The sequence below is a fragment of the Manis javanica genome, chromosome 2, assembly GCF_040802235.1.
Source record: "Manis javanica isolate MJ-LG chromosome 2, MJ_LKY, whole genome shotgun sequence".
Classification (NCBI taxonomy): domain Eukaryota; kingdom Metazoa; phylum Chordata; class Mammalia; order Pholidota; family Manidae; genus Manis; species Manis javanica.
In genome coordinates, this window is record NC_133157.1 from 73,213,575 (window position 1) to 73,241,422 (window position 27,848).

Sequence of the window (27,848 nt, forward strand, 5' to 3'; positions counted from 1 at the left end):
CTGGAGCAGGATTTTGTGGATGGGAACTCAACCCTATTTATACTCCTCTGGCTCTTGTAACCTCTAAAGCATAATGGGGACTCCTCACTCTCGGAAAGTGGACTTTTGAGAGTACTGATGCCCTGTAAATAAACAAACTTGTCACTGTAGTACAGGCAAAAAAAAAGAGAGAGAAGCTCTTAAAGGTAAGGCCTTTGTTGTAGAACTACCACTGTATCCCAGGTGCTGCCTCCAGCTGCTGCCTGTAACTTGCTATTCAGGCCCTCTAACACATCTTGGAGTAACCATCAGCCAACATAACAGGAACTTACATATGCAAGGCAAAAAATTCAAGCTGACACAGGGCAAGAAAAAAACATCACTTAGTTAAAATTTATTTCCAGGCCTGAAAACGTTCAAACTAATAAAAAAATGATACTACAATTTATAATATAAAATTTAAAAAAATTGTAGACACTATTAATTAACCCCTAAACCTCACACCAAATGACTTTTTTACGTAATGGCTATTTAACAAAATGTTAAGGTGACACTATCAAAGAACTTCCATGCACTTAATGAGGACATAATTAGCAGCAAGCACTTCAAACAAACAAATCTGTCTACACTTTCCATGTTTAACTTTGCTTTACAAAGCCACTGGGAATTGAGGCTTCTTTCAAGTATAGGATTCCTAACAGTAAATCACATTTCTAAATATTTTCATAGACAAAAAATGAAAAAGACACATACTACACTGTTTGCCATAATCCATACACCAAAAAGTAAAACATGATCTAACTGAAATTATCCATACTTCCCCCTTCTCCAACATTAGCTTTGGATGTTTTTCTAAATACTTCATATTTTTGTTAAAATCAGTTTTCTAGCTCATTTATGCAGACTGGACAAAAATTATTTATAGAGTTACCTTTAAAATTACCCTTTAAAAGTAAACAATAATGAAATGTACTGTTTCAGGGGCCAAAACAATCTGTAATATTAATTTCCTAAATATCCAAAGATTTCAACTTTTGCCAATATAAACAAAGGTCTTGAGTGGCCAAAAATCACTTCTTAGTAGCTAGGAAAGGAAAATGAATAGTATGAAGATTAACTAAAACTTTATTATTTATGCTTTTCCCTCAAGCTACAACTATCTAGCATTAAATTACACTGTGTACGCACAACTACAGGTTTACATTTGCTCAGGAACATGTAATTACATTAAAAATAAATAACTTTCTATTGGCTCCTAAATAGTTTCCTAGAGGGGAAACAGTATTATGTGTTCTTTAAGAAACTGGTATATATAAATGAACTGTATGTGTTCATTCAAACTTTCAGGAAACCTAAGTATGAAGTTTTTTTTTCCTAAAATGCAATACAGATGTGCACTTAATCACTGTTCACATAGTGAAGGGATAGAATGATAGATTTAAGTGCAATCCTTTGTTAAGTGTAGAGTTAAATGAAAATGGATTAAAAAAATTGACACTGACAATTGTTTAAAGGAAAAAAGAACCAAAGTCAAGAACAATGTTGAAGACTACTCTTAAAAAGAGAGAAGAATTATACAATACAAAAATGAGAGCTAGAGATTTGAAAAACACTCACTTTACTGCTTTGAAAGAGAAAGAAAATGATAGGAAGGAGTCTAGACCAGTTAGAATGGAGGCAGCTGTAACAAAAATGGAACACAGTACACTGATTTGAGGAAATGACTAATTAAAATGAAATTTCCCAAGTCTTCATGTCTATAACAACACACTAATGCACAAAATATTAAAAATACAAAGTCTGGGATTTTCCTTTTAAGTTTATAATAAACTGTCAAACCTGTTTAATACTTGTACTTTTATAAGCCTTCGCTATTTAGCAGAGCATTCCAGACATGTACATACGTGTTAGTATTTTACCATGATGATTATAGTTCTCATCTCAAACTAGTGACTTGTGTCTTTTTTACCATACTTACATATATTTCATTTCCATTATAAGATATTAAGAGCTTTCTAGTGGTCCATCTTAATCAACATACTATATAAAAAACAATCTTGATTTTTAAAATGAATCAATGAATCCTTTCAGTACTGGTGCATGATGGGTTTAATTGAATAATGGAAGTATAATATGGTAACTACATTGTACTATTTATACTAACTCACAGTTGTAGGAAAATGTTTGACTTTGGAAATATAACCAAGGTGAGACTGCATAGCTATGAGCAACAAAATACTAGAAAACAGTGATGAATAAATAAGATGATTTTTCATCAGTGGCCATTCATTATTTTGCTTTTAGGAACCTGGAAGAAATTGTCTTCTTTGAGTTTCAAATGTTCTGGTAAATCTAGTCGTTTCTTAGCTTCCTCAATATCACCTTGAATTGCTGAAATGAGTGACTCTGCAGAGAGAATAAACAGGTATACAGGTAAGGAAAAACTGCTTCTATACTTTCTACTGCTCCTTTACTTCTAAAGACTCACAAGCTGGCAGCATCTCCAGCACAGAGCAGATGCCCAGGAAATGTCTGTCCCATCCTTTCTTCCAGACTTAAGTAAAAGTCAATGTCATACAAAAATGTCCCTAACCTTCTTGCAATTTCATAGAGAAAGGCAGTAGCATAAAGTACACTGCAAATATCAAATGGAAGAAACAAATATTCAGTCAATTCTCTTCAGTGTTTATACTTGTAAAAGGACACTACAGAATCAGAGCTACAGCACTACACTAAGATACTTGATACCATTTTTCAAATATTCTGATACAGTTTTTTATACTTCAAGCATGGCAAGGCATCCTTTATTCATCAGTTAATTCACACATGTTCCTTCAGATGGGAAAAGGAAATAAAGACTTTGTTAACTCGTACTGTTTGAGAGAAACGGCCAGCCTGCTAGGCTGAAGCTAGGCTTCATCACTTACTATGAGACACTGGGAAAATTATTTAACTTCTCTGTGCCAATTTCCTCATCCACAAAATGGGCAAAATAATTCCTCATATGGTTTTTGTGGGGATGAAATGAGTTAATTCATGTAAGGTACTTAAAACAGTGCCTGGCACATATTAAATGCTCAAATATTATCTGCCCAGCTATGGTTATTACTAGTAGAATCAGTAGAACTACCCACAGCAATTAATATTTAAGAAGGTCTAATAAGAACTTACCTAAAGAATCGAAGTTCTTTTCTGGTCTGAGGTAGCCAACAATGGCCACATTGAGGATTTCCCCATAGAAGTCCTCTTTGAAGGTATGCATGATATGAGTTTCCTACAGTCAAGAAATGTTAAGATTACCATCAGGTTATAAAGTTCCTGAAATTTGAAACATATCTTCACATTTACAGTGGGGTAATTTAAATAAAACACTCAACTCTTTAAAAATTTTTAAAGACAGGATTTTTTTTAAGTACAGTTTTTCCTAAATTCTCCCATTGCTCCTATTCCTGACCCTGACCTATATGTAAACAATATAACTGAGTAAGGTAGATGTTATACTACAAATCTTGCATGATTTGCAGTTTATAGAAAAAGGTAACAAGCACTAAAGTAATTAAGAATCTTATTAAGGTTAAAAAAAAAACTTAGCAAAGACACCAAAAGGGAAGGAGCAAGGTATTAAGACATGTTACTACTAGAAGAACTAGTTAGAAGGTTTATCAGGTCCACGTGTCTCCATGCACCAAGAAGTAGAAACCTTTCAGCATTAGGCAGAGCTGAAGACTAACGTGGGGGCAGAAGACCAAAGCAGGTTCCTGATCAAGGAGTGATGTGACAAATGGGTTCAGGGTGTTTTGAAGCAAAATGGTGCAGGAGGTAGTAGAAGATGCTCTGGAATCTCAACTTTAGAAGACTCCTATAAAGAACAAATCTGAGTTCAAAAGGCAGAAAAACCAGCTAAGAAAGCAAACAAATACAGAACAGGGTTGAGGCTGGACTAGACTGGAAGCACTGGAAATTGAGAAGTTTAAACAATTCAGAAACATGGAACTTGAGACAGGAGGCATATTTTGAAGTATCTGACTTAAAATCTAACCTATAACGTACCTTAAAACTGAAGCATCTATTACAAATCAACTAGAAGTACAGGTAGGTCATTCACAGTAATAAAATCAAGAGAGATAATGAGAGTAAATTATACTTTAAAACAGCCTATTTAAAATAAATCAAACATGAAAATCTGAATTCGGCAATTGGTTATTCTTTCTTATGTAACACAGCAAAAGTTTATCATGTACACTTAAATGATTCATACCAAGAAAGGAAGGAAACATCGTATGAGACAACTATTAGGTTAAGGTTTTATTTTCTGTCTTAAAAAAATACGCCTTTTACAACTTTCTGGTTTGTTGGGGGGAAGTTCATGATGCTTTGGGGTCATTAAAATAGGATTCCTCCAGGTAGCCCTAGATAAAACTTCTTATACAACATAATGGGACTTACATATTTAATGAATACCATAAAAAAATAATAGATCCTGATTTAAACAATTTAAAAGAAGAAAATATGGATATGAGAAACAGGACTTTTCTTTATAATACCGCTCTTACTAGAGTTTTGATTTTATTAATTAGTAAATCTAGTAAGTCACTACAGAGGAGTTGAAATTACATGCTATGTCAAATTAAAAGTGTTAAAGAAAAGGAGGGTAGTACTATAGGTAAGAGCACTGAATTAAGAATCAATAGTCTGGAGTTGTACACTTGGCTGTTGGTTTGGTTTTCTCATCTCTACTTGAGAGGTTTGAGCTAGAAGACATAAATGGGCATCTTACAGTTTTGTGCTACAAACCTATAAATTTGACTTGCATCCTTTCTTATCAATAAAATTTTGAATGACAGAAAGGAAACTAAGATATGTAGAGATCTCAACACTACCATCACAGAACATTACTGAGAGAAATGGTTAAGATATCGACTCTCCCTATATTGATCTATAGATTCCATGCTATACCAATCAAATCCCAGCAGGTTTTTAAATAAATGACAGAAGCTAACAAGTGATTCTAAAATTTATATAGAAATACAAAAGGTCAAAATTATCCAAAAAATCTTGAAAGCAAAACTGGAGAACTTAAACAATCACATATTAAGAACTATTATAAAGCTATGGAAATTAGGACAATGCAGTGATAGCCCAAGAACAAACTAGGAGAACAAGTATATATATGAGTGTGTTTTGGACTCTCACACATATAAAGTCACTTGATTTATAACCAAGGGGACAACACAGTGCTGTCAGGAAAGGATGGTACTTAAAATAAATGGGCTGGGTCAGTATCTAATATAAAAAAAACTAATTTGACCCCATCTCACACCATACTCAAATGTTGATTTGATGAGAAAAGTAAGTCAATTAGGCTTTTAGAAGAAAACATAGATGAGTTCATCTTCATGACTTTGGAGAAGGAAAAGAGTTCTGAAATAAGAGTATAAAAAGAACTAGTCATAAAAGAAAAACAAATTGGATTATATTAAGAACCTCTGTTCTTCAAAAGACACCATTACATTTAAGTGAATTAAAAAGAAAAAGCAACACTGAGAGAAGCTATTTGCAATACGTTGCTCCAACAAAGGAACTGAATCTAGAATACACTAGTAAATTCTTTAAGTCAGTAAGACAGCTAATTCAGTTTTTGAAAAGGGGAAAGATCTGAGCACAAGATATCTTGTTATTGGCAAATAACAGGAAAAAGAAAAATTCTGAAAACTATGAACCTTCCAGTGATGGAAAACTGAGCTTCTCATGACAATGGAAGGACTTCTAAAAAATTCCTTAAATGGCTCTATACTAATAGTTTAGTTATCTGAGTAGCTAAGAAGGAAAAATTAGTCATGGGATAATAGCCTTCCCTCTTTCATTTCCAGCCTCACTCTACAGAAAAATATTTTATATTCTTTCATCAATTCTTTTCCTATCTACTCCAACAAATAATTTTCATATCCTTATACTAGGAGAAATATTGAGCACAGTGTTAAGCAGTTTAGGCCATTTTCATTGTTTATACCAGTACTTAGCCCTGTGGTTTCCCAACTGTGACACACTTTATCTATAAACTCTTCAAAGAGGATGAAATTTAGATCAACTGTCACTGTTTTTGCCACACACTATAGATGGCCAAGATTCAGCCATATCAAGCAAATTAAGCCCTTAAACTGTGTGGGTCCTGTGAAAAGAGCAGAATATACCCTCAAAGTGGTTTAAAGGAGAAAAAAAGCAATTTGATGAGAAATTTGATCAGAAAGCACCATCCATGTACTAAGCACTTCTATCTTAACAGGGTGACCAAGTAATTAAAGGGTGAATGAACTTCACTAACTGTAACAAGCTCAATTTTATGAAACACGCTCTTAAATACTTCACTTTTATCTCCAGTAAATGTAAAAACACAAGCAGTTATAAAAATTATTATAAGTTTGGCTTGTAACTTCTTTTATTTTCTACATGACTTAAAAGATAAATGCATAAAAATGATTAATCTATGTTGTTGGACACACAACATATAAAGATGTAGTTTGTGATTTTTTCAATACTATTAAAAGTTAAGTTGGTGTAAATGCAAATTAGAGTTTTATAACTTTAGTGTGTTAAATGCAATCCCCAGGGCAACCCACAAAGAAAGTATCTATAGAAAATAAAAAAGAAAGTGAGAAGGGAATGAAAATGTGTCACTATTAAAAAAAAATCAGCTGAACGCAAAAGAGTAAAAGACAAAAAGCTATCAGACATATAGAAAACAAAGCAAAATACCAGAAGCCTGCCTTAACTGTAATTAGTTAAATCCATTATTAAGCCCTCCAATCAAAAGGCAGAGATCAGCAGAATGGTTAAAAAAACATGACCCCACTCTACCCCATTTTTAAGAGACTCACTTAGATCCTAAGACACAGAGACTGAAAGTGAAAGGTTGAAGTTACTCTATTCAGTCAGTAATTACCTTTGAACAAAACCGGTCTGAACTATACAGGTCCACTTACATGAGGATTTTTTTTTCCCAAAAAAATACACTGGAAAATTTTTTGGAGATTTTTCACCACCTAAAAAAATGTTTTCTTTTCTCTAGCTTACATGTTGTAAGAATACAGTATATGATACATATACAAAATGTGTTAATCAACTGTTTATCGTAAAGCTTCTGGTCAACAGGAGACTGTTAGTAGTTAAGCTTTGGGGGCATCAAGGTAATACCTGGATTTTCAGCTGGAGGAGTGTCTGCACCCCTTCCACTCCCTTACCCCTTGTTCAAGGGTCAAATGTACTAAACTTTAAAATCTTTCAAGTATGCTGAAAAAATTATATTATTGGATTATATTGTGATTACCAGTAATAAGTTCTATGTGCATTTAATATTGCTTATTACCCTAAATCATTATCCCATTTAGAGAGCTAAATAAATTCTTACCATGGACTTCTTTGTATTCTTGTAGTATGGGTTCCATCCTATGCTCACCACCATCTTATGGACATCTCCACTTCCAACGCTGGCCCAACCATAATAAATGCCAGTGGATACATCAGCTGGAAGATTATCTACTACTTGTTCAGAAAAGTTAGCTAAATATAAGTAAATATTCGTGTGTTAAGAGTTTCATATTAACTATTTATAAAAATCACATGCAAGGCTAATCTAAATCATTATGCTTATAAATTTCCTAGGACCTTCTCAATGACTGTCAATCCCATCATTCCATATTCTGGGTCGGATTTCTTTCTCCTCCTCAAATGTATAGGTAAGGAGCAAGGTACTAGATTATAGTAGGAGTATGACACTCTCAAAAAAAAAACAAGAACAATCTTCGGACAGGGGTAAAAACCCAGATACAGAAGCTGGGTTTTTAGACCTGGTTTTTCTCAAGGTTCGAAATCTCTTGATAAGATTCTTATTTTCGAAATACACATGTCTCGACCCCAAGCTCCGAGTGGGGACAGCCCTGGCATATATTTTGAATTATTCGTAGGGTAAGGTCCTGGCTACAAAACTAACGGAGGAAGACCAAATAGGTATCTGGTTCTCAGATAACTACTAACGACAGATTTAAATAAAGAAAACCTTACAGTTGACTTGAGAATTTAGCCAATCTGGTCCACAATACGTTTTATAATGGACAAGTACGTGCCATGCTTAGCAGCTCTAGGATGCCTGGATGCGGAGGCGGGGAAAGAGGGATCCTGAAACTCAGCCTCCGGCTTCCTGCCCGCAACAGCCCTCGGAGCCGCGCGGGCAAGGGCCAGCTCCCTCAGCCCGACCAAAGGTCCTCCGCCTCAGCGCGGCCGGAACCTGGCGGAGAGGAGGGTGTCACCTCTACCCGCCGCCTCCGGGACCCTCGGCTCACGACCCCCTACGCCCGTAACGCAGCCCTAGGGTGGGGGCTCCGTGGTCTCCCGCTCTCACCCGTGGGGATGCCCAGCTGCTTGGAGCCGCGGCCGAAGCCCCGCACCACTTGGCCGCGGCAGAAGTAGGGCAGGTGCTTCATGACGCCGTCTGCTCGGGGCGCGGGCTGCGGCCCGGTCAGCGCGTCCGGCGGGGCTGCCGTGGAGGCGGTGCCCGGATCCCCCCGGACCAGCCGGGGGACACGAGCCGGGAACTCACGACGGGCCGGGAGGCGCCGAAGACCTGCAGGCGAGTCCCTTACACTGCTGACCCAACAGAGGCTGCCGGGCGACTCAGCGGCTGCCGTCTCCTCCCTTGGAGCGGCGGCGACCGGGGAAGTAAGGCTGGTGTGGGAAGAAGGCGCAGTAAGGACAGACCGACGCGGGAGGGCGCCCCGCCAGCCCAGCGCCTCGGTGCCCGCTCGGCCTCCGTAGCCCCGCCCCATCTTAGCCCCACCCCCGACGCGGCCTCACCCCCGACCGCCGGGCTGCGTTTCCCTTACTTCTCCCTCAGCAGGCGGTGGAAACTGGCGGCAGCTTCTGTATCAGCCGAGAGGCTGTGGCAGGACAGTTCTGGGACAGTCCTGGGTGTCTGTTTTCCTTCCCTCCTTTTCATTACGATCCTGGCGTCAAAGAGAGAATTTCTTCAACTCGTTGGCAACCGCTAGACTGATCGTCATTCGTCACTGTGGTAAAAATTCAGTATGATCAGCATTTGTCACCAATGATAAGAAAAATAAGCCAGGAGGTGAGAACCTAGTAAAGCAGGCCCTGGATCGTAGTCCTCCATTGTCTAGGGTTCCAAGGAGGGTGCGTATTAAAGAAGATTAAATAGATAAATGAATCATGGGAGGTTAAGGAACAGGATGATTTTAAGAATTAAATGAAATAATGCTAAGCACTTTACACAATATCATGTAATCCTTACATCAGCTTTAGAGGACAGCATTAACCCCAATTTATAAAGAAGGAAAGGCATCTTAGATGATTTCTAAATTGCAGCGTTCAGGCTCCAATATTTTTAACCCTGTCGACACGTCAACTACTATGAGTAATTACTGTGTAATTAGCATAGACTATGGAAGACTTCTTCCTCTTTACTGCTGCTCAATAGCGTCCTGTGTCACTTCACAATAAAATAGCCCTCTAAGAGCCCCTTTCAATCTACCATTACAAGTTTTCTCTCTAAGGACTCCCCTAAAGTACAAATCAGACGCCTTCACCCCACTTCAGTGGCCAAAGAAAATGCTTGAAACAATTCAGGTGATTATTTTTCCACTTATTTGACTACAAAAACAGGCTTCCTAGCATTTCCAATTACCTTTACATATGTTTAGAGTGTGTGTGTGTCTTTATCAAACTTAGGTGCTTTTTACCTAGTATTTAAAATATGCTTTTTATTTCACCCTCTGAGCTACATTAACAGCATCCTTTCCTCTGCCAGTGGGCAAGCAGCCCATTTCCCTGGTGGTGTCTCTGCAAGAAAAATAAAATAAAAAGGATCTAAAGAAGTCTTAAAACTTAACAGTAAGAAAACAAACAACCCAATTAAAATAAAGGCAAAATACCTGAATAGATACTTCACCAAAGAAGATATCAAGATGGTAAATAAGTATGTAAAGATGTTCACCATCATGTCATCAGGGAATTACAAATTAAAACAACAGTGAGGTATCAGGTTCAATGAGAATGGCTAAATCCCCAACACTGACAAACTAAATGCTGACAAAAATGTGGAGCAATAGGAACTCTCACTCATTGCTAGGGCAGTTTCTTACAAAAACTAAATATACTATTATCATATGATCCAGCAATCACACTCCTTGATATTTGCCCAAATGAGTTGATAACTATATCTCACAAAAATCTGCTCACAAATGTTTTAGAGCAGCTTTATTCAGAATACCAAAACATGAAAGCAACCAAGATGTCCTTTAGTAGATAAATAAACTGTGACCCATCCATATAAAAAGAGATGATTACCTCACAAGAAGGAAAGAGACTTGAAGGCATATTACTAAGTGAAAGAAGCCAATCTGAAAAAGCTACATACTATAAGACTTCAATTATATGTCATTCTGGAAAAAGTAAAACTTAGGAAAACAGTCAAAAGATCAGTGGCTGCCAGGGTTTGAGGAAATGGGGGAGTGAGGGTTAAGGGAACAAAGATGGAGCACGGGGTTTTTAAGGCAGTGAAACTGTTCTGTATGATACTGTGATGACAGATACATGACATTATGCCCATGTCATAAGCTGCACAGCCCAAAGTGTGAACTTTGATGTAAACTATTGGGGAGGAAGAATTTTCTTCCATCTCTCAAGGTTCTTCTAGCTGGTACAAGAATCAAATTGACAAGAAAAAGACAGATTAACAGGAGAAAGAGAGAAAGAGAGAGACACAGAGAGAGAGGAAGGAAGGAAGGAAGGAAGGAAGGAAGGAAGGAAGGAGGGAAGAAAGGAAGGAAGGAAGGAAGGAAGGAAGGAAGGAAGGAAGGAAGGAGGGAGGGAGGGAGGGAGGGAGGGAGGGAGGGAGGGAGGGAGGGAGGAAGGAGGGAAGGAAGGAATATGGGGAAAAAAACAGATTTCAAAGATACTCAGGGTAAATGAGGTATATATGTCATTCTGAACCAAGAAGCAGGGGTTAGGGATCCCAAACTTCAAAGGAAAAGGGAAGCAGTTTACAGGAATATGAAAGAGTAAATGTTTGGTAAACAAATGTTTGCTGGGCCACACAGAAACAATGGGGCACAGAGCAGAATTTTAACAAATTTAGCCACATCCCTGTCTATCCATCTACTTCACATTATATTGTAGTTATATAAGGTGATATGTCACCTCCTAGAGCAGTTCCTCCACCTAAATTCTTTTTATGCAGTTGAAGGGGGTGGGGGTGGGGTGGAAATAAAAGTGTTTTTCTGAATCTGGGACCTTGACTGTTTACAGTTTATATGTCACAATGGCACATCTTGGGGCAGCCTACCCTTGCCTTCTATACTATTAAGTTTAGTTAATAATAATGTATCAATGGGAGGTCCTAGCCACAGCAGTCAGACAACAAAAAGAGATAAAAGGCATCCAGATTGGTAAGGAAGAAGTTAAACTCTCACTATTTGCAGATACATAGAAAACCCTAAAGAATCCACCAGATCCACTACTAGAACTAATAACTGAATTCAGCAAAGTTGCAGGATACAAAATTAATACATAGAAATCTGTTGCATTCCTATATACTAATGAATTAGCAGAAAGAGAAAGCAGGAAAACAACTCCATTTACAATTGCATCAAGAATAAAATATCTAAGAAAAAACCTAACCAAGGGGGTGAAGGACCTATACTCTGAAAACTACAAGACACTCATGAGGGAAATTAGACACCAAAAAAATGGAAATCTATCCCATGCTCACGGATAGGAAGAATTGATATTGTCAAAATGGACATCCTGCCCAAAGCCACTTACAGATTCAATGCAATCCCTATCAAAATACCAACAGCATTCTTCAATGAACTAGAACAGTTCTAAAATTCATATGGAACCACAAAAGAACCCAAATAGCCAAAGCAATCCTGAGAAAGAACAACAAAGCTGGGGGGATTATGCTCCCTGACTTCAAGCTCTTCTATAAAGCTAAAGTAATCAAAATTTTTGGTAGTGGCATGAGAACAGATCCATAGATCAATGGAACAGAATAGAGAGACCAGATATAAACCCACACATATATGGTCAATTAATATATGATAAAGGAGCCATGAATATACAATAGGGGAAAAGACAGCCTCTTTAACAACTGGTGTTGGCAAAACTGGAAAGCGATATGTAATAGAACTAAACTGCATTACAGTCTGAATATAAGCATGAGCAACTTCTTCCTGAACACATCTCCTCAAGCAAGGGAAACAAAAGCGAAAATGAACTCATGGGACTACATCAAACTAAAAAGTTTCTGTACAGCAAAGGACACCATCAACAGAACAAAAAGGCATTCTACAGTATGGGAGAATTTATTTGTAAATGACATATCTGACAAGGGGTTAACATCCAAAATATATAAAGAACTTACACACCTCAACACACAAAAAGCAAATAACCTGATTAACGAATGGGCAGAAGATATGAAGAGAGAGTTCTCCAAAGAAGAAATTCAGATGACTAACAGACACATGAAAAGATGCTCCACATCACTAATCATCAGGGAAATGCAAATTAAAACCACAATGAGATATCACCTCACACCAGTAAGGATGGCCAGCATCGAAAAAACTAAGGACAACAAAGGCTGGCGAAGATGGGGAGAAGGGAGTACCCTCCTACACTGCTGGTGGGAATATAAGCTAGTTCAACCATTGTGGAAAGCAATATGAAGGTTCCTCAAAAAACTAAAAATAGAAATACCATTTGACCTGGGAATCCCACTCCTTGGAATTTACCCAAAGAATACAACTTCTCAGATTCAAAAAGACATATGCACCCCTATGTTTATTGCAGCACTTTTTACAATAGCCAAGATATGGAAGCAACCTAAGTGCCCATCAGTAGATGAATGGATAAAGAAGATGTGGTATGTATACACAATGGAATACTATTCAGCCATAAGAAAGAAACAAATCCTACCATTTGCAACAACATGGATGGAGCTGGAGGACATTAGGGTCAGTGAAATAAGCCAGGCAGAGAAAGACAAGTGCCAAATGATTCCCCCATTTGTGGAGTATAACAATGACGCAAAACTGAAGGAACCAAATAACAGCAGACTCAGAGACTCCAAGAAAGAACTAGTAGTTACCAAAGGGGAGGGGTGTGGAGGGTGGGCAGGGGGGAGGGAGAAGGGGATTGAGGGGCATTATGTTTAGCACACATGGTATAGGGGATCACGGGCAAAGCAGTGTAGCACAGAGAAAGCAAATAGTGAATCTGTGGCATCTTACTACACTGATGGACAGTGAGTGTATTGGGGTATGGGTGAGAACTTGATAATAAGGGGAAATGTAGTAACCACATTGTTTTTTCATGTGAAACCTTCATAAGAGTGTATATCAATAATACCTTAATAAAAAATGTTTTAAAAACATAGGCTAAAATCTCTTGAGTATAATAAGCCTGAGCAATTTTTTCCTGGACACATCTCCTTGAGCAAGGGAAACAAAATAAAAAATGAACAAGTGGGACTTCATCAAATTAAAAAGCTGTACAGCAGCGGACACCACCAGCAGAAAAAAAAGGCATCCTACAGTATGGAAGAATATATTCATAAATGACTCATCTGATAAGGGGTTAACACCCAAAATATATAGAGAACTCATGCACCTCAACACTCAAAAAACAAATAACCCAATCAAAAAATGGGCAGAGGACCTGGACACTTCTCCAAAGAAGAAATACAGATGGCCAACAGGCACATGAAAACATGCTCCATATCACTACTTATCAGGGAAATGCAAACTAAAACCACAATGAGATACCACCTCACACCAGTTAGAATGTCCGCTATCCAAAAGACAAGAAACGGCAAATGCTGGCGAGGATGTGGAGAAATAGGAACCATCCTACAGTCTTGGTGGGACTGCAAACTGGTGTGACTGCAGTGGAAAGCAGTATAGAGGTTCTTCAAAAAACTAAAAATAGAAATACTATTTGACCCAGGAATTCCATTCCTAGGAATTTACCCAAAGAAAACAAAATCCCTGACTCAAGGATAAATAAGCACCCCTATGTTTATCACCACACTGTTTGCAATAGCCAAGATAGGTAAGCAAACTAAGTGTCCATCAATAGATGAATGGAAAAGATGGGGCACATATACACAATGCAGTATCATTCAGCCATAAAAAGAAAGAAATCCTGCCATTTGTGACAACATGGATGGACCCAGAGGGTATTATGCTCCGTGAAATAAGCCAGGCCGAGAACCTCACACCCCCTGTTTTGAGAGAAATCTTCTGCATCCGTGGATGTTTTATTGCCCTTGTCTAGCTTGGATTAGCACACAGTCTACAGGCACACACCTGATCAGGTACATTTGCTCTCTTACAACACTAAACTATGTTTTCTACCTTTATCTTGCATCTACCTACCACTTCAGCATTTTATTTAAAAAAATAATAATAATAATAAAAGGAGAAATGTGGGATTTACATATAAATCAAGTATAAAAATCAAACGAATTTGACCTGATTGTTTATAGTTCATAATGAGCGATCAAAAACGAAAGTTTTTGTGATGACTGCCCTTTACTGTTCACCATGTAAGAACTCATTCACTATGTAAGAATTTGCTCACCATGAAAAAAAAAAAAAAAAAAAGCCAGGCTGAGAAAGACATACCGTATGATTTCACTTATTTGTGGAATATAAAAACAAAGCAAAACAGAAGGAACAAAACAGCATTAGACTCATAGACACTGAGAAGTGACAAGTGGTTACAAGGGGAAGGGGAGTGAGTGGGGATGATGGGAGGGACAGGGGGACTGGTGAACCACTGAGATGTAGATTTGATAATAAATAAAATAATGTATTAATATTGACTTATCAATGACAACAAATGTACCACACTACTGCAAGATGTTAATAATAGAGGTACTGTGGGGGCAGAGGTAGGGTGATATAGGGGAACTCTGTACTTGCCACTCAATTGTTTTGTAAACCTAAAACTCCTCTAAAAAAAGTGTTTAAAAAAAAAAAGAATCTAAAAATTGCTGACCTTTAAGTCTGACATCAGGGGTCACACCCTCCATATCTAAGCAGTCACCAAGTCTCTCCCAATCCATCCTTCTCCCCTACTTTGACTGAATCCAAGGCATCTTCTCTTACCTGCCCAATTGTACCAAACTCCTTTCGATTTTCCAAAGCTTTAGATTTGAACCTGTCAGTTCCAATTTTTCAAACTGCAGCAAACTTTCTCAAATGCCCATGTTGAACAGGAAAGAACTGAGGCTGCAAAGCAAAACCAAAAGTTAATTTGGGGTCTTCAGCAAGGGGTAGAGACAGAATTTATACAGGCAAAAAAAATCACAGGCTTACATAAGTTGTTTTGAAAGAATTATGATTGGTATAGACAAAAATAGCTAACATTGGCAAAATACACACTCAAAGAGGGAGTGTAGGCATGCTGAAGAGGTGAGCAGCTTGGTGAGGTTCCAGTTGGGTGGTCTTATAGCTGGAGTTTCAGCTGTGGGTGGAACAGTCATGTGGATAAGTGGGATTTTCTCCAAATAGGGACAGTTAAGGGCTATACCCTCTTTTTGCCCTGATATGGTCAGCCTGGGAAATGTCATGGCACCAAGCGGTGTGATTTTTCATGTTAATGAATCTACAGTGAACTGTGGGGTACCTGTGGGTTAACTTTGCTCCCCATCTAGAGCTAAGCTGGTTTGCGTTTGATTAACCTGTTTTGCCAGCAGCTAATTTCCCTAGAATCTGTTTTTGCTTAACCTAGTTTAACTAGCTGGCCACATGAACTGGCCTCAATCTACTAATATCTGTTGTTTTTTGACTCCCAGGTCCTGGCTGTCTCCCTAAACTAGATTGCCTATGTCACTGGTATTAGCTGCTACTATTATGATTACCTGTTGATCTGTCAGAGAGACTACAGTAAAAATGAGCTGACCGCAATATAAATGTCTTCAGAATTACATCTTTGAAAACAGACATATAAAATCTCACATGAAATCCCAACATAAAAAAAAATCAAAAGTGATATTTTATTATCATAAATACATTTTGCAGTCCAAACTTGAAAATTTATTTTGTATAAATTTACTCAGGATACATTAACATATTTACTGTTTCAAATATATCAAAACCTGGGTCATATCACTATGTATAGCTTTATAACATACTAAATTCAGAAAATACATATTTTTAAATAATATATAAACTAAATTTGTAAAATATATATTTATAATGAAAATTGGATCAAATATTTTTGGAACTTCTTGAAGCCCACAGTTTGAAAATTACCAATCTGGTCTGCCATTTTGCAGAAAAGGAAAATGAAACCTGTAGCTTGGACTTGATAAACCCAAAAGCATATGAAGACTCTATGAAATGTTGGGGAGCCATCTAGTCCCAAATTCTGTCTTTGGCAGTGGACCTAAGATCACCCCTTCTGGGAGATGTAGGGGTCAAGGAGAGGCCACCCCAAGATGTGCCGTTGTGACATGCGGATTATTTCAGAGTTGAAAACAGTGAAGGCCCCAAACACTCAGAAACTCCCACTGCATAAAAAGAATTCAGATAGAGAACTTTGCTCCAGGAAGAGAGCTATTACTATAGAGAACATCATACTGTAACCTAGAGATGGTAGATAGGGAGGAATATGGCAAAGTTTGGTTAAATTCCTATGTCCCATCCTTTCTGTGTAGCCCAGCAAACATTTGTTTACCAAACATTTAGTCTTTTCATATTCCTGTGAATTGCTTCCCTTTTCCTTTGATGTCTCAGGTCTCAACCCCCTTCTTGGCTCAGGAGTACATACATACCTCATTTTCCCTTAGTGTCTGGAACCTGTGTCTGGATTCTCCATATGTATGTAACTAAATTTGTTTTTTTCTCCTATTGATCTCTTTCTTGTCAACTTCTTATGTTAGGTAGAAAGATAGACATGAGCAACTAGAAAAGGGAAAGATAAGGCTCAAAGAAGAAGCCACCCAGATAAAGTTAAAAAAAAAAAAAGCCACCCAAACTCCACACAGGTAGGGGGTCCCCTGTGAAGACAACAAAGTCCTTGCAGGGAGATCACTTCCTTCCCAACCAGACCCCAGCGGGAGCACAATCGAACAAACTAAGAACTGCCCAAATCATACCTCATCACAGGGAAGACCATGCTCACTGAGACGGAGGACTATATAGATGGACCTGTAAATGAAATAACCCCACCTTTCAGTCAAAGAGGCACCTCCTAACCAGAATGCAATATATAAGCCTCTGGCCTGATTGGGGCCTTTATCTACCTTGACTCTGACCCATTCCTCCCTTGGAGTGTACTCACATAAAACTTTCCCTCTGCTTTGCTATTGTGTCTCTTGCCTTTCAATTCTTTGTTGTGGTGGGGAACAAGAACCGAGAAGAACGAATTCAAACTGTAACACTTAGACCATCTAGAAGAACCTTGAGGGGTAGAGGAAATTTCTTCCTCCCCAACAGTTAACTAATCTCCAGTTCTTCTATATACAGCTATCCTATAATAACCCATAGTGAAATATTTAGTTGATTGTTTAATAAATACACCCCACACATGGAAATGGAGAGTTGTCAACAGTATTAATAAATAATTTTTATACCTATGTGGAATGTAAACAAAATTTTATCACCTCCTACCCAAATGGGACATCAATAATATTTCTGGAAGATTAGATCCTAATATCCAGCCTGGAGGCCAGCAGCTGGTCTGAAAAAAAATTAGATTTAGAAAAGTACTTTCATTCATTCATTGTGCTGCTTCAATGGGGTACACTCCAAATCAAGAATGGGATGATTACAAATGTTTTTGCATATAGTACACTAACATTTAAGTATACACTCTTCTTTATGTTTTTCCTGTGTTTTTTGCACTGAACAATTATTGCTTGTAGAATTGGAAAAAACAAAATACACTTAAATTCTCACCCTGGGGAAAAAAATACAGTAATTCTTTGTGCATCCACAAGGTGGCACATCACCACTTTGTTTTTTACTTCACTGATGTTTACAACTAACAATGCAACGGAAAATCAACGTTTTAAGGAATTATGCTAGTGTAGGGGAGGACTCTTCTTCCTTCTGGGTTCTTTGGTTGGTCTAATAATTAAATTGACACAAGACAGATTAGCAGGAGAAAAATAAATTTAATTACGAACATGCAGGAGCCCCATATAGACACAACCAGCTGTTTGACAGGGAACAGAGGTTTATATGCCATCCTGAGGTAAGGAGGGGCTTGGGGTGTGTAGAGATCTGGGACTTCAAAGGGGAGGGAGATAATTTAGAGGAAAATGGGAGAAGCAAATGTTTGGTAAACAAATGCTTGCCATGCCACATAGACAAATCTTTCTTGTGTTAAGTTATCTCTGGTAATAGCTCTCTTCCTGGTACGGGCTCCTTATCTAAATTCTTTTAAGCAGTTAAGGGGAGATAAAAAGATCTTGAATCTGTTGGGCCTTAAATATCTTCAGCTTGAAATAATCCTACATGCCATATTCTGGCAAGTGGCATGTTCTGGGGTGGTCTGGCCTGAAACCGCATTCACCAGGCACAGTGGAACTGTAAATTTCTCAGAAGACTTTAGCTTACTCACTGCTTCATGTACTTGGACTTAGTTTTTGCTGAGGCAAGGCCATTGCACTCTACCGCTATACTCAGTCACAAAAATATTTGATAATACATTGCTCTAATTTGAAGAGTTATGATTTTTGGAGCTTACTTTGAATATATGTTTCTTTAAGAAGGATAAAGTGGAGAAGAGAAGCCAGAATTATACAATGGAAGACTTCTTTCCCATTAAGAAAATGTTTAAAATTATATGTTTTTGTTCAATGACGGTATAAAAGAAAAAGATATGCTAAAAATCTCTGAGAAGAGAGATAAGAAAAGCTTCCCAGGCCTCTGGAATATTTTCACAATGATTAGTAAATACTTTTCAGATTCTGGAGATAAAAGTTCAATTTTTTTCAGAAAACTCCTTTAAAAGCAGGACTTACTCATAAAATTATCCATTCTTAGCTTCATTGAGAGCCTATCTTATGTTCTCTCAATCTCATGATACATTTGCCATATGACAATCATGGCAAAAATATTGATATTACTAAGAGTAATTATATATTTAACAATTCAGTCTGTCTCCCAAATTTTTGGTGTTTTCTTTTCCCTTTTTCATAATTAGGATAGGAATTTTTAGGGTCCACTATTTTTTTTTTGTGCCTAATATATAAAATAAAACAGCTGTACAGACCTTTCTGTAATTTGCTGAGTTCTTTTCAACTATAAGGCTATAGCTATTTTTTGAAGAGAAACAAAGTATGTGTAGGCCAGTTTAGACTGAAAAATTACCACTGATGAAATAAAAAATAATGTGATGAATTTAAAATGCTCACTAACTCTTTACCTCTCCTATTGAGAGGTGCAATCCATTTCCCCTCCCTATGAAGGCGGCCCAGACCTATAATTTTGACCAATAAAATTAGGTAGAAGTGATGCTATGCTTCATAGAGTGGGCCCAAAGAGATCTGCAGCACTCACTTCTATGCTTTTGTGAAAATAAAGGGAAACCTCACTAACATGGTGTCAGAAGGCCTGCAGGGGGAGCTCTCAAGCCCACCACTCCCTATAAATTCAGACCCCACCAGTAGAGAGCCACACCATACTGTTTTAGCTACTTTACTCCCCAGCAGGAGGCAGTAAGATTTCTGCCATCTGGGTAACATCCCAGCCAGTGAGAGACTGTCACAACTCAGCCAAGGAGAAGCCATGACATGTGGGAATCTACTCCAATGGACTTTTGCTTAGAACACCCTCTCCTAACTCATCCACATCCTCTATAATAGCTTCTGCTTTGTTCTCCAGTCTTGCCTATGGTACTACCATTATGGGTAAAATTGTAACATTTCCAGAGTATCTCACCTGCCTTTAGTGAATTTGCATATCCTCAGGGGTGGAGAGAAGTTCATCTCCATGTCAATAGGTAATTACCTGGGCAACCAGGGTATGTCTGAACCTGAGAGGTTAAGGGGAGGGGCCTGGTTTGCTTGCTGGCTTTTTCTGGAGCAGAGGAGAGAGATGGCCCTGGACTGCAGTTTATAAGCAATAGATGGGTTTTAAACTTTATTTCTCCCTTTCACTAATTTTGGTTTTTAGAGGTATTTTGCCCCAGGATTTCCTCTCCCCACACTTACATCTGGCATAGTCGGCAGGATTCCTCTGAACCCGAAATCTGTCACAATAGGCGTGATCTTTGGGAGGGCTGCTCCTGTGGATGGTGGGGAGGCCCCAGCAGATGCAGCAGCAGAGAGTACCACTTCACCTGTTATTTTTCCCCCAGCTGTAGAGCTTCCGATTTGGGAACCCCTAGTGGGAAACTGGTCTAGGGTAAAGTACCTCTTAGAGAATTGGGGAAGGGTAGAAACTGGAAGCTGCAGAATTAGTCCTCCATGAATTGGAAGACTGCTTGGAGACCTTAGGGAGCCATGTAGTGGCTGGCGTTGTAGGGTCTCTTTTCATTAAGATAGTGGAAAATGTTATACAGGAGAAAGAGAGGATTATCAAAAGGCTTAGCAAGGAGAGAGAGGGACTTAAGCAGGAGAGAGACACACTTCAACATCGCTTGGAGGAGCTGGGCAATAACCTATGGGATGCTATTAAAGAAGAGAGACAGTTACTGAAAAGACAGGTCACGCTCCTAGAGGACTCTTTAGCAGCAAGGGGGGAGGCAGCAGGAAAAGCTGCATTGCAGGAGGCTGTGGGGGAGAGGAAGGAAAGAGCAGTGCCTTCAGCCCCAGAAGTGGTGGAAGAGGAGCTGTTGGTGGAGAAGCCCGAGGGAGAAGAGGAGGTGGGGCCATTAGCAGATCTGCTACCCATGTCACTGCCGGAGTTACCATATTCTCCTGTTTTAAAGGCCTGCCCAGCTGTAATTAAGAAAATAAAAATGAAACAACCATGGGCTCCTCAGGAGTAGGAGCAGCCCCCTCTCCAGGTTGTGGAGCACTCCATCCTCCGCCGCTATACACAGGACGAGCTGATGGACATGAGCATCCAGTATAGGCAGAGGCCATTGGAATCTCTGCCTACATGGCTTTTACGTCTACAGGATATGGGGGTGGAAAACATTGCTGTGTTGGGTACCGAGATGAGTAGAATGGCTTCCCTGATGACTCATCTTCTCTCGGGCAGCAGTTGCAAAATGCCAGTCATGCCTCATAGAATCAGATACACCTGGAATGGCTGACAGCTGCCATCAGGGTAGTTTGGCCTAACCAGGGTGATTTGCCATATTTTTCTAGTAGTTGAAAAACATATGCAGAGCTCCAAAAGGTACTGTGGGAATTGGGTATGAAAAATATCATCTATAATATGGACACCCAGGGCCCCGATGAGGAGTTGTTCACTATAGGAATGATAAATCTGGTGCTACATACAGCTCCCACATCTCTCCTTGGGTCCCTAGTGAATACTCTTGTCCCCCACCTAGGGTAACCCATAAGTGAGGCTACTCGTCCTTTAGCAGATCTGGGGGAGGTTGAAACAATAAGGGCATGGAGGGAAGTATGGGCCATGACTGAAAGTAGAAGTGCAAAAGGCCCTGTGAAGGTCTCCAGGACCCAGATGTGGGTTGATTTGATAAAGTCCGGGGTAGTGAAAGAAAAACTCAATGGGCAGCCCAATAGAATATTGTTAGAACTGTGGTACCAATTAAAGCCAGAGCAGCAGTTCCAGCCGCTGAGGTCCAGGACACAAAAACCAGAGTCAAGGCCTCATGCCCAGCCTGTGTCCCTGCAAAACTTCATGGGAGACAGTACTTAAGATTTGCCTGAGACCTCACCCCCACAGGAGGATGATTGCACGTCATGGTTCGACGAGGGGGGGAAGGTGTCAAAGTCCCCACCTTGGGGGACATGGTGGGGACCAGAGGCTACATGTATAATTAGCAATTCATTGGTCCCCTGTGAATGTACAATGTGTCCTGGCACTGGAGGACACACAAGTTGAGTGTTCTTTGATTCATGGCAACCCTGAACGTTTTCCCAGGACTCCTGCTGTGATACATGGCTATGGGGGTAAGGTAATTAGAGTGAAGAAAGCCCAAATCTCATTGGGGACAGAGTATTTACCCCCAAAGGAGTAAACTGTGTACATTTTTCCCATCCCTGAATATATTTTGGGGGTAGATATCCTGCAGGGCCTGTGGTTACAAACCACTGCAGATGAGTTCAGACTGAGGGTACATGTGGTAAAGGCAGTTCTAAGGGGACATGCTAAGCACCTGCCTGTAGCTCTGCCTGTACCTCAGCAGGTGACAAATATTAAGCAGTATAAATTCCCTGGGGGGCACAAGGAAATTGGAGAAACCCTACAGGAGTTGGAGAGGGTGGGCATCATAAAGTCCACTCATAGTCCTTTTAATTCCCCAGTGTGGCCAGTGAGAAAATCAGACAGCTCCTGGCATATGACTGTACACTACAGGGAATTGAATGAAGTCACACCCCCTTTGCATGCTGCTATCCCCTCTATAGCAGACATTCTGCATACCCTCAGCCATGAGCTGGGAATATGTCATTATGTAGTAGACCTTGCTAATGATTTTCTTCTCTATTGACATAGCACGGGAAAGCTAGGAATAGTTTGCCTTCATGTGGGAAGGCTGGCAGTGGACATTCACCATCCTTCCATAGGGATACCTCCACAGTCCCACCATCTGTCATGGACTTGTAGCCTAGAACTTGGCCACATGGAAGAAACCACCAACAGTGCGCCTGTATTACTACGTTGATGACATTATGCTCATATCTGATTGCTTTCAGGTTTAGAAGGGGCAGTTCCTAGACTGTTGCAACATCTACAGAGAAAGGATGGGCTGTGAACAGCACCAAGGTTCAGGGACATGGTTTGTCTGTGGAATTCTTGGGGGTTGTCTGGTCTGGTAAAACTAAAGTTGTTCCTGAAGCATTTGTAGACAAGGTCCAGGCTTTCCCCACCACTACCACTGTGGCAGTATTACAAGAGTTTTTGGTCTTTTGGTCTACTGGAGAGTGTTTATCCCGCACCTGGCACAAATTCTGAAGCCCATATACCAGTTAGTATGAAAGGGCATCAGGTGGAACTGGGATGAGACAGATGCAGCTGGTTTTACTGCTGCCAAGCAGGCAGTCAAGGCTGAACAGGCCTTGAATGTAATGGACTTATCAAGGCCCTGTGAGCTAGATGTTCATGTAACCAAAGATGGTTATGGATGGGATCTTTGGCAGTGGCTTGAATGGACATGCCAACCTATTGGATTCTGGTCACAACTATGGAAAGGAGCAGAGGTCCAGTACACTTTGATAGAGAAGCAACTGGCTGCTGTGTACTACACCTTGCTGGCTATGGAGCCCATTGCAGGAACAGCTCCAACCAACATAATAACCACCCATCACATCACAGGGTGGGTGCAAGACTGGATCCAAAGGCCATGGAGTGCTGTGGCACAGACACCTACACTGGTCAAATGGGGGGCATATTTACAGCAGTGCAGTGCCCTGTCTACTAGTCCCTTAAGTGGAGAACTCCAACGCTTATTGAGGCCAGTGACCTGTACCAGTGGAAAGCAGGAAGAACTTGCTTTTCAGCCCTTGGTAGCCAAGACTCCTTATCAGGATGGAAAAACCCGTATATCTAAAGATGCTTGGTACACAGATGGCTCCAGTCATGGGCAGCCCCCAAAGTTGAGGGCTGTGGCTTTCCATCTTAAGACTGAGACAATATGGATGGAGGAGGGAGAGGGGAAGAGCATCTTGTGGGGAAGGCTCATGATCACTCAGGAGCCTTTCCCCATAGTTGTCTGCACTGACAGCTGGGCTGTCTACTGGGGCTTGACCCTGTGTCTACCAACATGGTATCATGCCAACTGGATGGTTGTGGGGCAAGAGTTGTGGCAAGACCTAAGGACCTCTGGTCAGCCTAAGACTGTTACTGTATATCATGTGACTGGCCATTTGCCTTTGGCATCCCCAGGGAATGATGAAGCAGACACACTGGCCCTGGTGCGTTGGCTAGAAGGAAAGCCTGCCTCTGATGTGGCCCAATGATTACACCAGCATTTGTTGCACATGGGGCAAAAGACAATGTGGGCTGTAGCCCATCAGTGGAGCTTGCCATTGACCTTTGAAGAAGTCAGCAAAGCTCAGAAGGAGTGCCTAGTGTGCTCAAAGAGGGACTTACACCAAGTCCCACAGCAACATGGGACAATAGTAAATGGGCCAATACCTTTTGTCAGGTGGCAAATAGACTATACTGGGCCTCGCCCATATCAGAAGGATATTGGTATGCCATGACACGTGTGAACATGGCTACTGGACTACTGGTTGCTTTTCATGCACGTTGTGCAGATCAGCAAACCACCAAGAGGGGCCTGGAGTATCTCTTTGCAGCCTATGGCCAGCCACAAGTGATTGAGAATGATCAAGGCACCCACATTACTGTACATGCATTACAAGAATGGGTGCAGCACTTGCTGCACTGATGGACAGTGACTGCATTGGGGTATGGGTGGGGAAAAAAAATAACGGGTGCAGCAATTAGGAATAAAGTAGAAATTTCATGTACCATATACTTCTACTGGGGCAGGCACGATAGAGAGGTACAACGATTTGTTGAAATCTGTCCTGAAGTTGGATACCAATAGTCTATGGGGTTGGTCAGTTCATCTATGGACAGTGCTGTGGTGTTTGAGAAGCCACATAAAGGAGCTTTGAGCCCTGTGGACATGCTCACACACCTTGCTGCCTCCCCTATACAACTGTATGTGCAAACCAAAGAAGAGTTATTAAAGCCAGGATATGGCCAGCAGTGTAACATCCTGCTGCCAGCCCCTACTGCATTAAGCCCTGGAGACACTGTTGAATGGACCTTGCCCTGGACATTTTGACACATGGACCAGCAATGGATGGCCCTTCTGGCAACTTGGGGGAAAGGCCTGGAAGCTGGACTCCTGTGTATTCCTGGAATCACAGCTGAATGGCCCCCAAAGGTCATGGTAGTGTACCCAAAACGTCCAGGAGGTTAAGAGCATCTTGCAGAGTTTTGTTTTATCTTTTTGGCCGGTGCATGTACCTCCCATAGCCCTATATATTGACCCATCTGTAACTCCCACAGGGAGGAGGTGAAAGTCTGGTATACTAGACCAGGATGAGATCCCATTCCTGCCACTGTTTTATCACAGGACCACTCTCTTGCATGTATCCTACCTGATGGACAAGATTTGTGTATGCTGGTGTCATTAAAACATGTATCTTATCGCCCTTAAGGTTAGTTTCTCCTACAGTCCTTGTGGCTTGAATGCATCCCCTGGCTGTAGCTGCTGCATGATGATTGTCTGAACTCTCAGCTACTGCCTGCCTATGGAATGGACGAGCTATTGACTTAATCTTCATAAGGCTTTGAACGTAGCCGAATCCTCTGGCTTGAGGATTGTCATGATTTTATTGCTGTTGCTATTGTGTCATTAGTCTGGTCACAATGCTCCAGTTTCCTCACCCAGAGACCATTGCGGAAGAAGGGAAATGAGTAGACAAGGTGAGATTTCTGGAGGGGTGGCCTGTGGATAAAATTGTAACATTTCCAGAGTATCTCGCCTGGCTTTGGTGCATTTTAATAGCCTCAGGGGTGGAGAGAAGTTCATCTCCATGTCAATGAGTAATTACATGGGAAATCGAGGGTGTGTCTAAACCTGAGAGGTTAAGGGGAGGGGCCTGGTTCCCTTGTTGGCTTTTTCTGGAGTAGAGGAGAGAGATGGCCCTGGACTGCAGTTTGTAAGCAATAAATGGGTTTTAAACTTTATTTCTCCCTTTGACTGATTTCGGTTTTTAGAGGTATTTTGCCCCAGGATTTCCTCTCCATGGACTTACAACCATGGCTTGCATGTCCCAAATTGCAGTTCTCTGCTATCCCCAAATAAACCTGGTTTTGCTGATAAAATAACTTTTATTTTTAAGGGTAACACTTTCAATATTCTTAGGAGCTAGGCATGATACAAGGAATCAAGACAGAGAAAGAGTCATATGGAAAGAGGCCTGAAGAGTCTTGGACATTTCAGCCCCCATGGAGCTCCCAAAAGAAACACCCAGCTGAGCCAAGCCAAACCCACAGAATTACAAGAAATAAAAAATTGTTTAAAATCATTAAGTTTTGGGGTTTTTTTTATTTTAGTATCATTAATCTACAATTACATGAGGAACATTATGTTTACTAGACTCCCTCCTTCACCAAGTCCCCCCACCCCACATACCCCATTAGTCACTGTCCATCAGCGTAGTGAGATGCTGTAAAATCACTACTTGTCTTCTCTGTTACACAGCCCTCCCCGTGCCCCACCCCCACATTATACATGTTAATCGAAGGCCCCCTTTCTCCTCCCCCACTTCTCCCTCCCTTCCCACCCATCCTTCCCAGTCCTTTTCCCTTTGGTAACTGTTAGTCCATTCTTGGGTTCTGTGATTCTGGTGCTGTTTTGTTCCTTCAGTTTTTCCTTTGTTCTTATATTCCGCATATGAGTGAAATCATTTGGTACTTGTCTTTCTCCGCCTGGCTTATTTCACTGAGCATAATACCCTTTAGTTCCATCCATGTTGTTGCAAATGGTAAAATTTGTTTTCCTCTATGGCTGAATAATATTCCATTGTGTATATGTACACATCTTCTTTATCCATTCATCTACTGATGGACACTTAGATTGCTTCCATTTCTTGGCTATTGTAAATAGTGCTGCGATAAACATAGGGGTGCATCTGTCTTTTTCAAACTGGGCTACTGCATTCTTAGGGTAAATTCCTAGAAGTGGGATTCCTGGGTCAAATGGTATTTCTATTTTGAACTTTTTGAGGAACCTCCATACTGCTTTCCACAATGGTTGAACTAGTTTACATTCCCACCAGCAGTGTAGGAGGGTTCCTCTTTCTCCACATCCTCGCCAACATCTGTTGTTCCTAGACTTTTCTATTTTGGCCATACTAACTGGAGTGAGGTGATATCTCATTGTGGTTTTAATTTGCATTTCCCTGATGATTAGGGATGTGGAGCATCTTTTCATGTGCCCGTTGGCCATCTGAATTTCTTCTTTGGAGAACTGTCTGTTCAGCTCCTCTGCCCATTTTTTAATTGGCTTATTTGTTTCTTGTTTGTTGAGGTGTGTGAGCTCTTTATATAATTTGGATGTCAACCCTTTATCAGATATGTCAATTATGAATATATTCTCCCATACAGTATGATGTCTTTTTGTTCTACTAACGGTGTCTTTTGCTGTACAGAAGCTTTTTAGTTTGATATAGTTCCACTTGTTCATTTTTGCTTTTGTTTCCCTTGCCTGGGGAGATATGTTCACAAAGAAGTTGCTCATGTTTATGTCCAAGAGATTTTTGCGTATGTTTTTTTCTAAGAGTTTTATGGTTTCATGACTTATATTCAGGTCTTTGATCCATTTTGAGTTTACTTTTGTGTATGGGGTTAGACAATAATCCAGTTTCATTCTCTTAGATGTAGCTGTCCAGTTTTGCCAACACCAGCAGTTGAAGAGACTGTCATTTCCCCATTGTATGTCCATGGCTCCTTTATTGTATATTAATTGACCATATATACTTGGGTTTATATCTGGGCTCTCTACTCTATTCCACTGGTTTATGGGTCTGTTCTTGTGCCAGTACCAAATTGTCTTGATTACTGTGGCTTTGTACTGGAGCTTGAAGTCAGGGAGCATAATTCCCCCCACTTTATTCTTCCTTCTCAGGATTGCTTTGGCTATTTGGGGTCTTTTGTTGTTCCAAATGAATTTTAGAACTATTT

At 40.2% G+C, this 27,848-nt stretch overlaps 1 protein-coding gene and 1 long non-coding RNA gene across 3 annotated transcripts in view; one reads left to right on the forward strand and one right to left on the reverse strand.

Annotated features, from left to right (window-relative positions):
* Nucleotides 1-346: 346 nt before the first annotated feature.
* Nucleotides 347-27,848, reverse strand: part of RFK (riboflavin kinase) — a 49,771-nt gene continuing 22,269 nt past the window's right edge. Inside the window, exons 2-7 of one of the 2 annotated variants that reach the window (XM_073228671.1) lie at nt 15,159-15,281; nt 8,856-9,038; nt 8,375-8,697; nt 7,385-7,536; nt 3,151-3,253; nt 347-2,385 (exon numbers count right to left, since the gene is read on the reverse strand). In XM_073228671.1, coding sequence (XP_073084772.1) covers nt 2,255-2,385; nt 3,151-3,253; nt 7,385-7,536; nt 8,375-8,697; nt 8,856-8,968 — 822 coding nt within the window. In that variant the 5' untranslated portion in view covers nt 8,969-9,038; nt 15,159-15,281 and the 3' untranslated portion in view covers nt 347-2,254. Of the gene's footprint in view, nt 2,386-3,150; nt 3,254-7,384; nt 7,537-8,374; nt 8,698-8,855; nt 9,039-15,158; nt 15,282-27,848 lie in introns of those variants that run through there. The other variant, XM_073228672.1, reaches the window with a different exon arrangement.
* On the forward strand, nt 17,662-26,185 carry LOC118967085 (uncharacterized). The gene is made up of 3 exons (XR_005053887.2): nt 17,662-18,252; nt 25,319-25,586; nt 26,029-26,185. It is a non-coding gene; the product is annotated as an uncharacterized lncRNA (long non-coding RNA).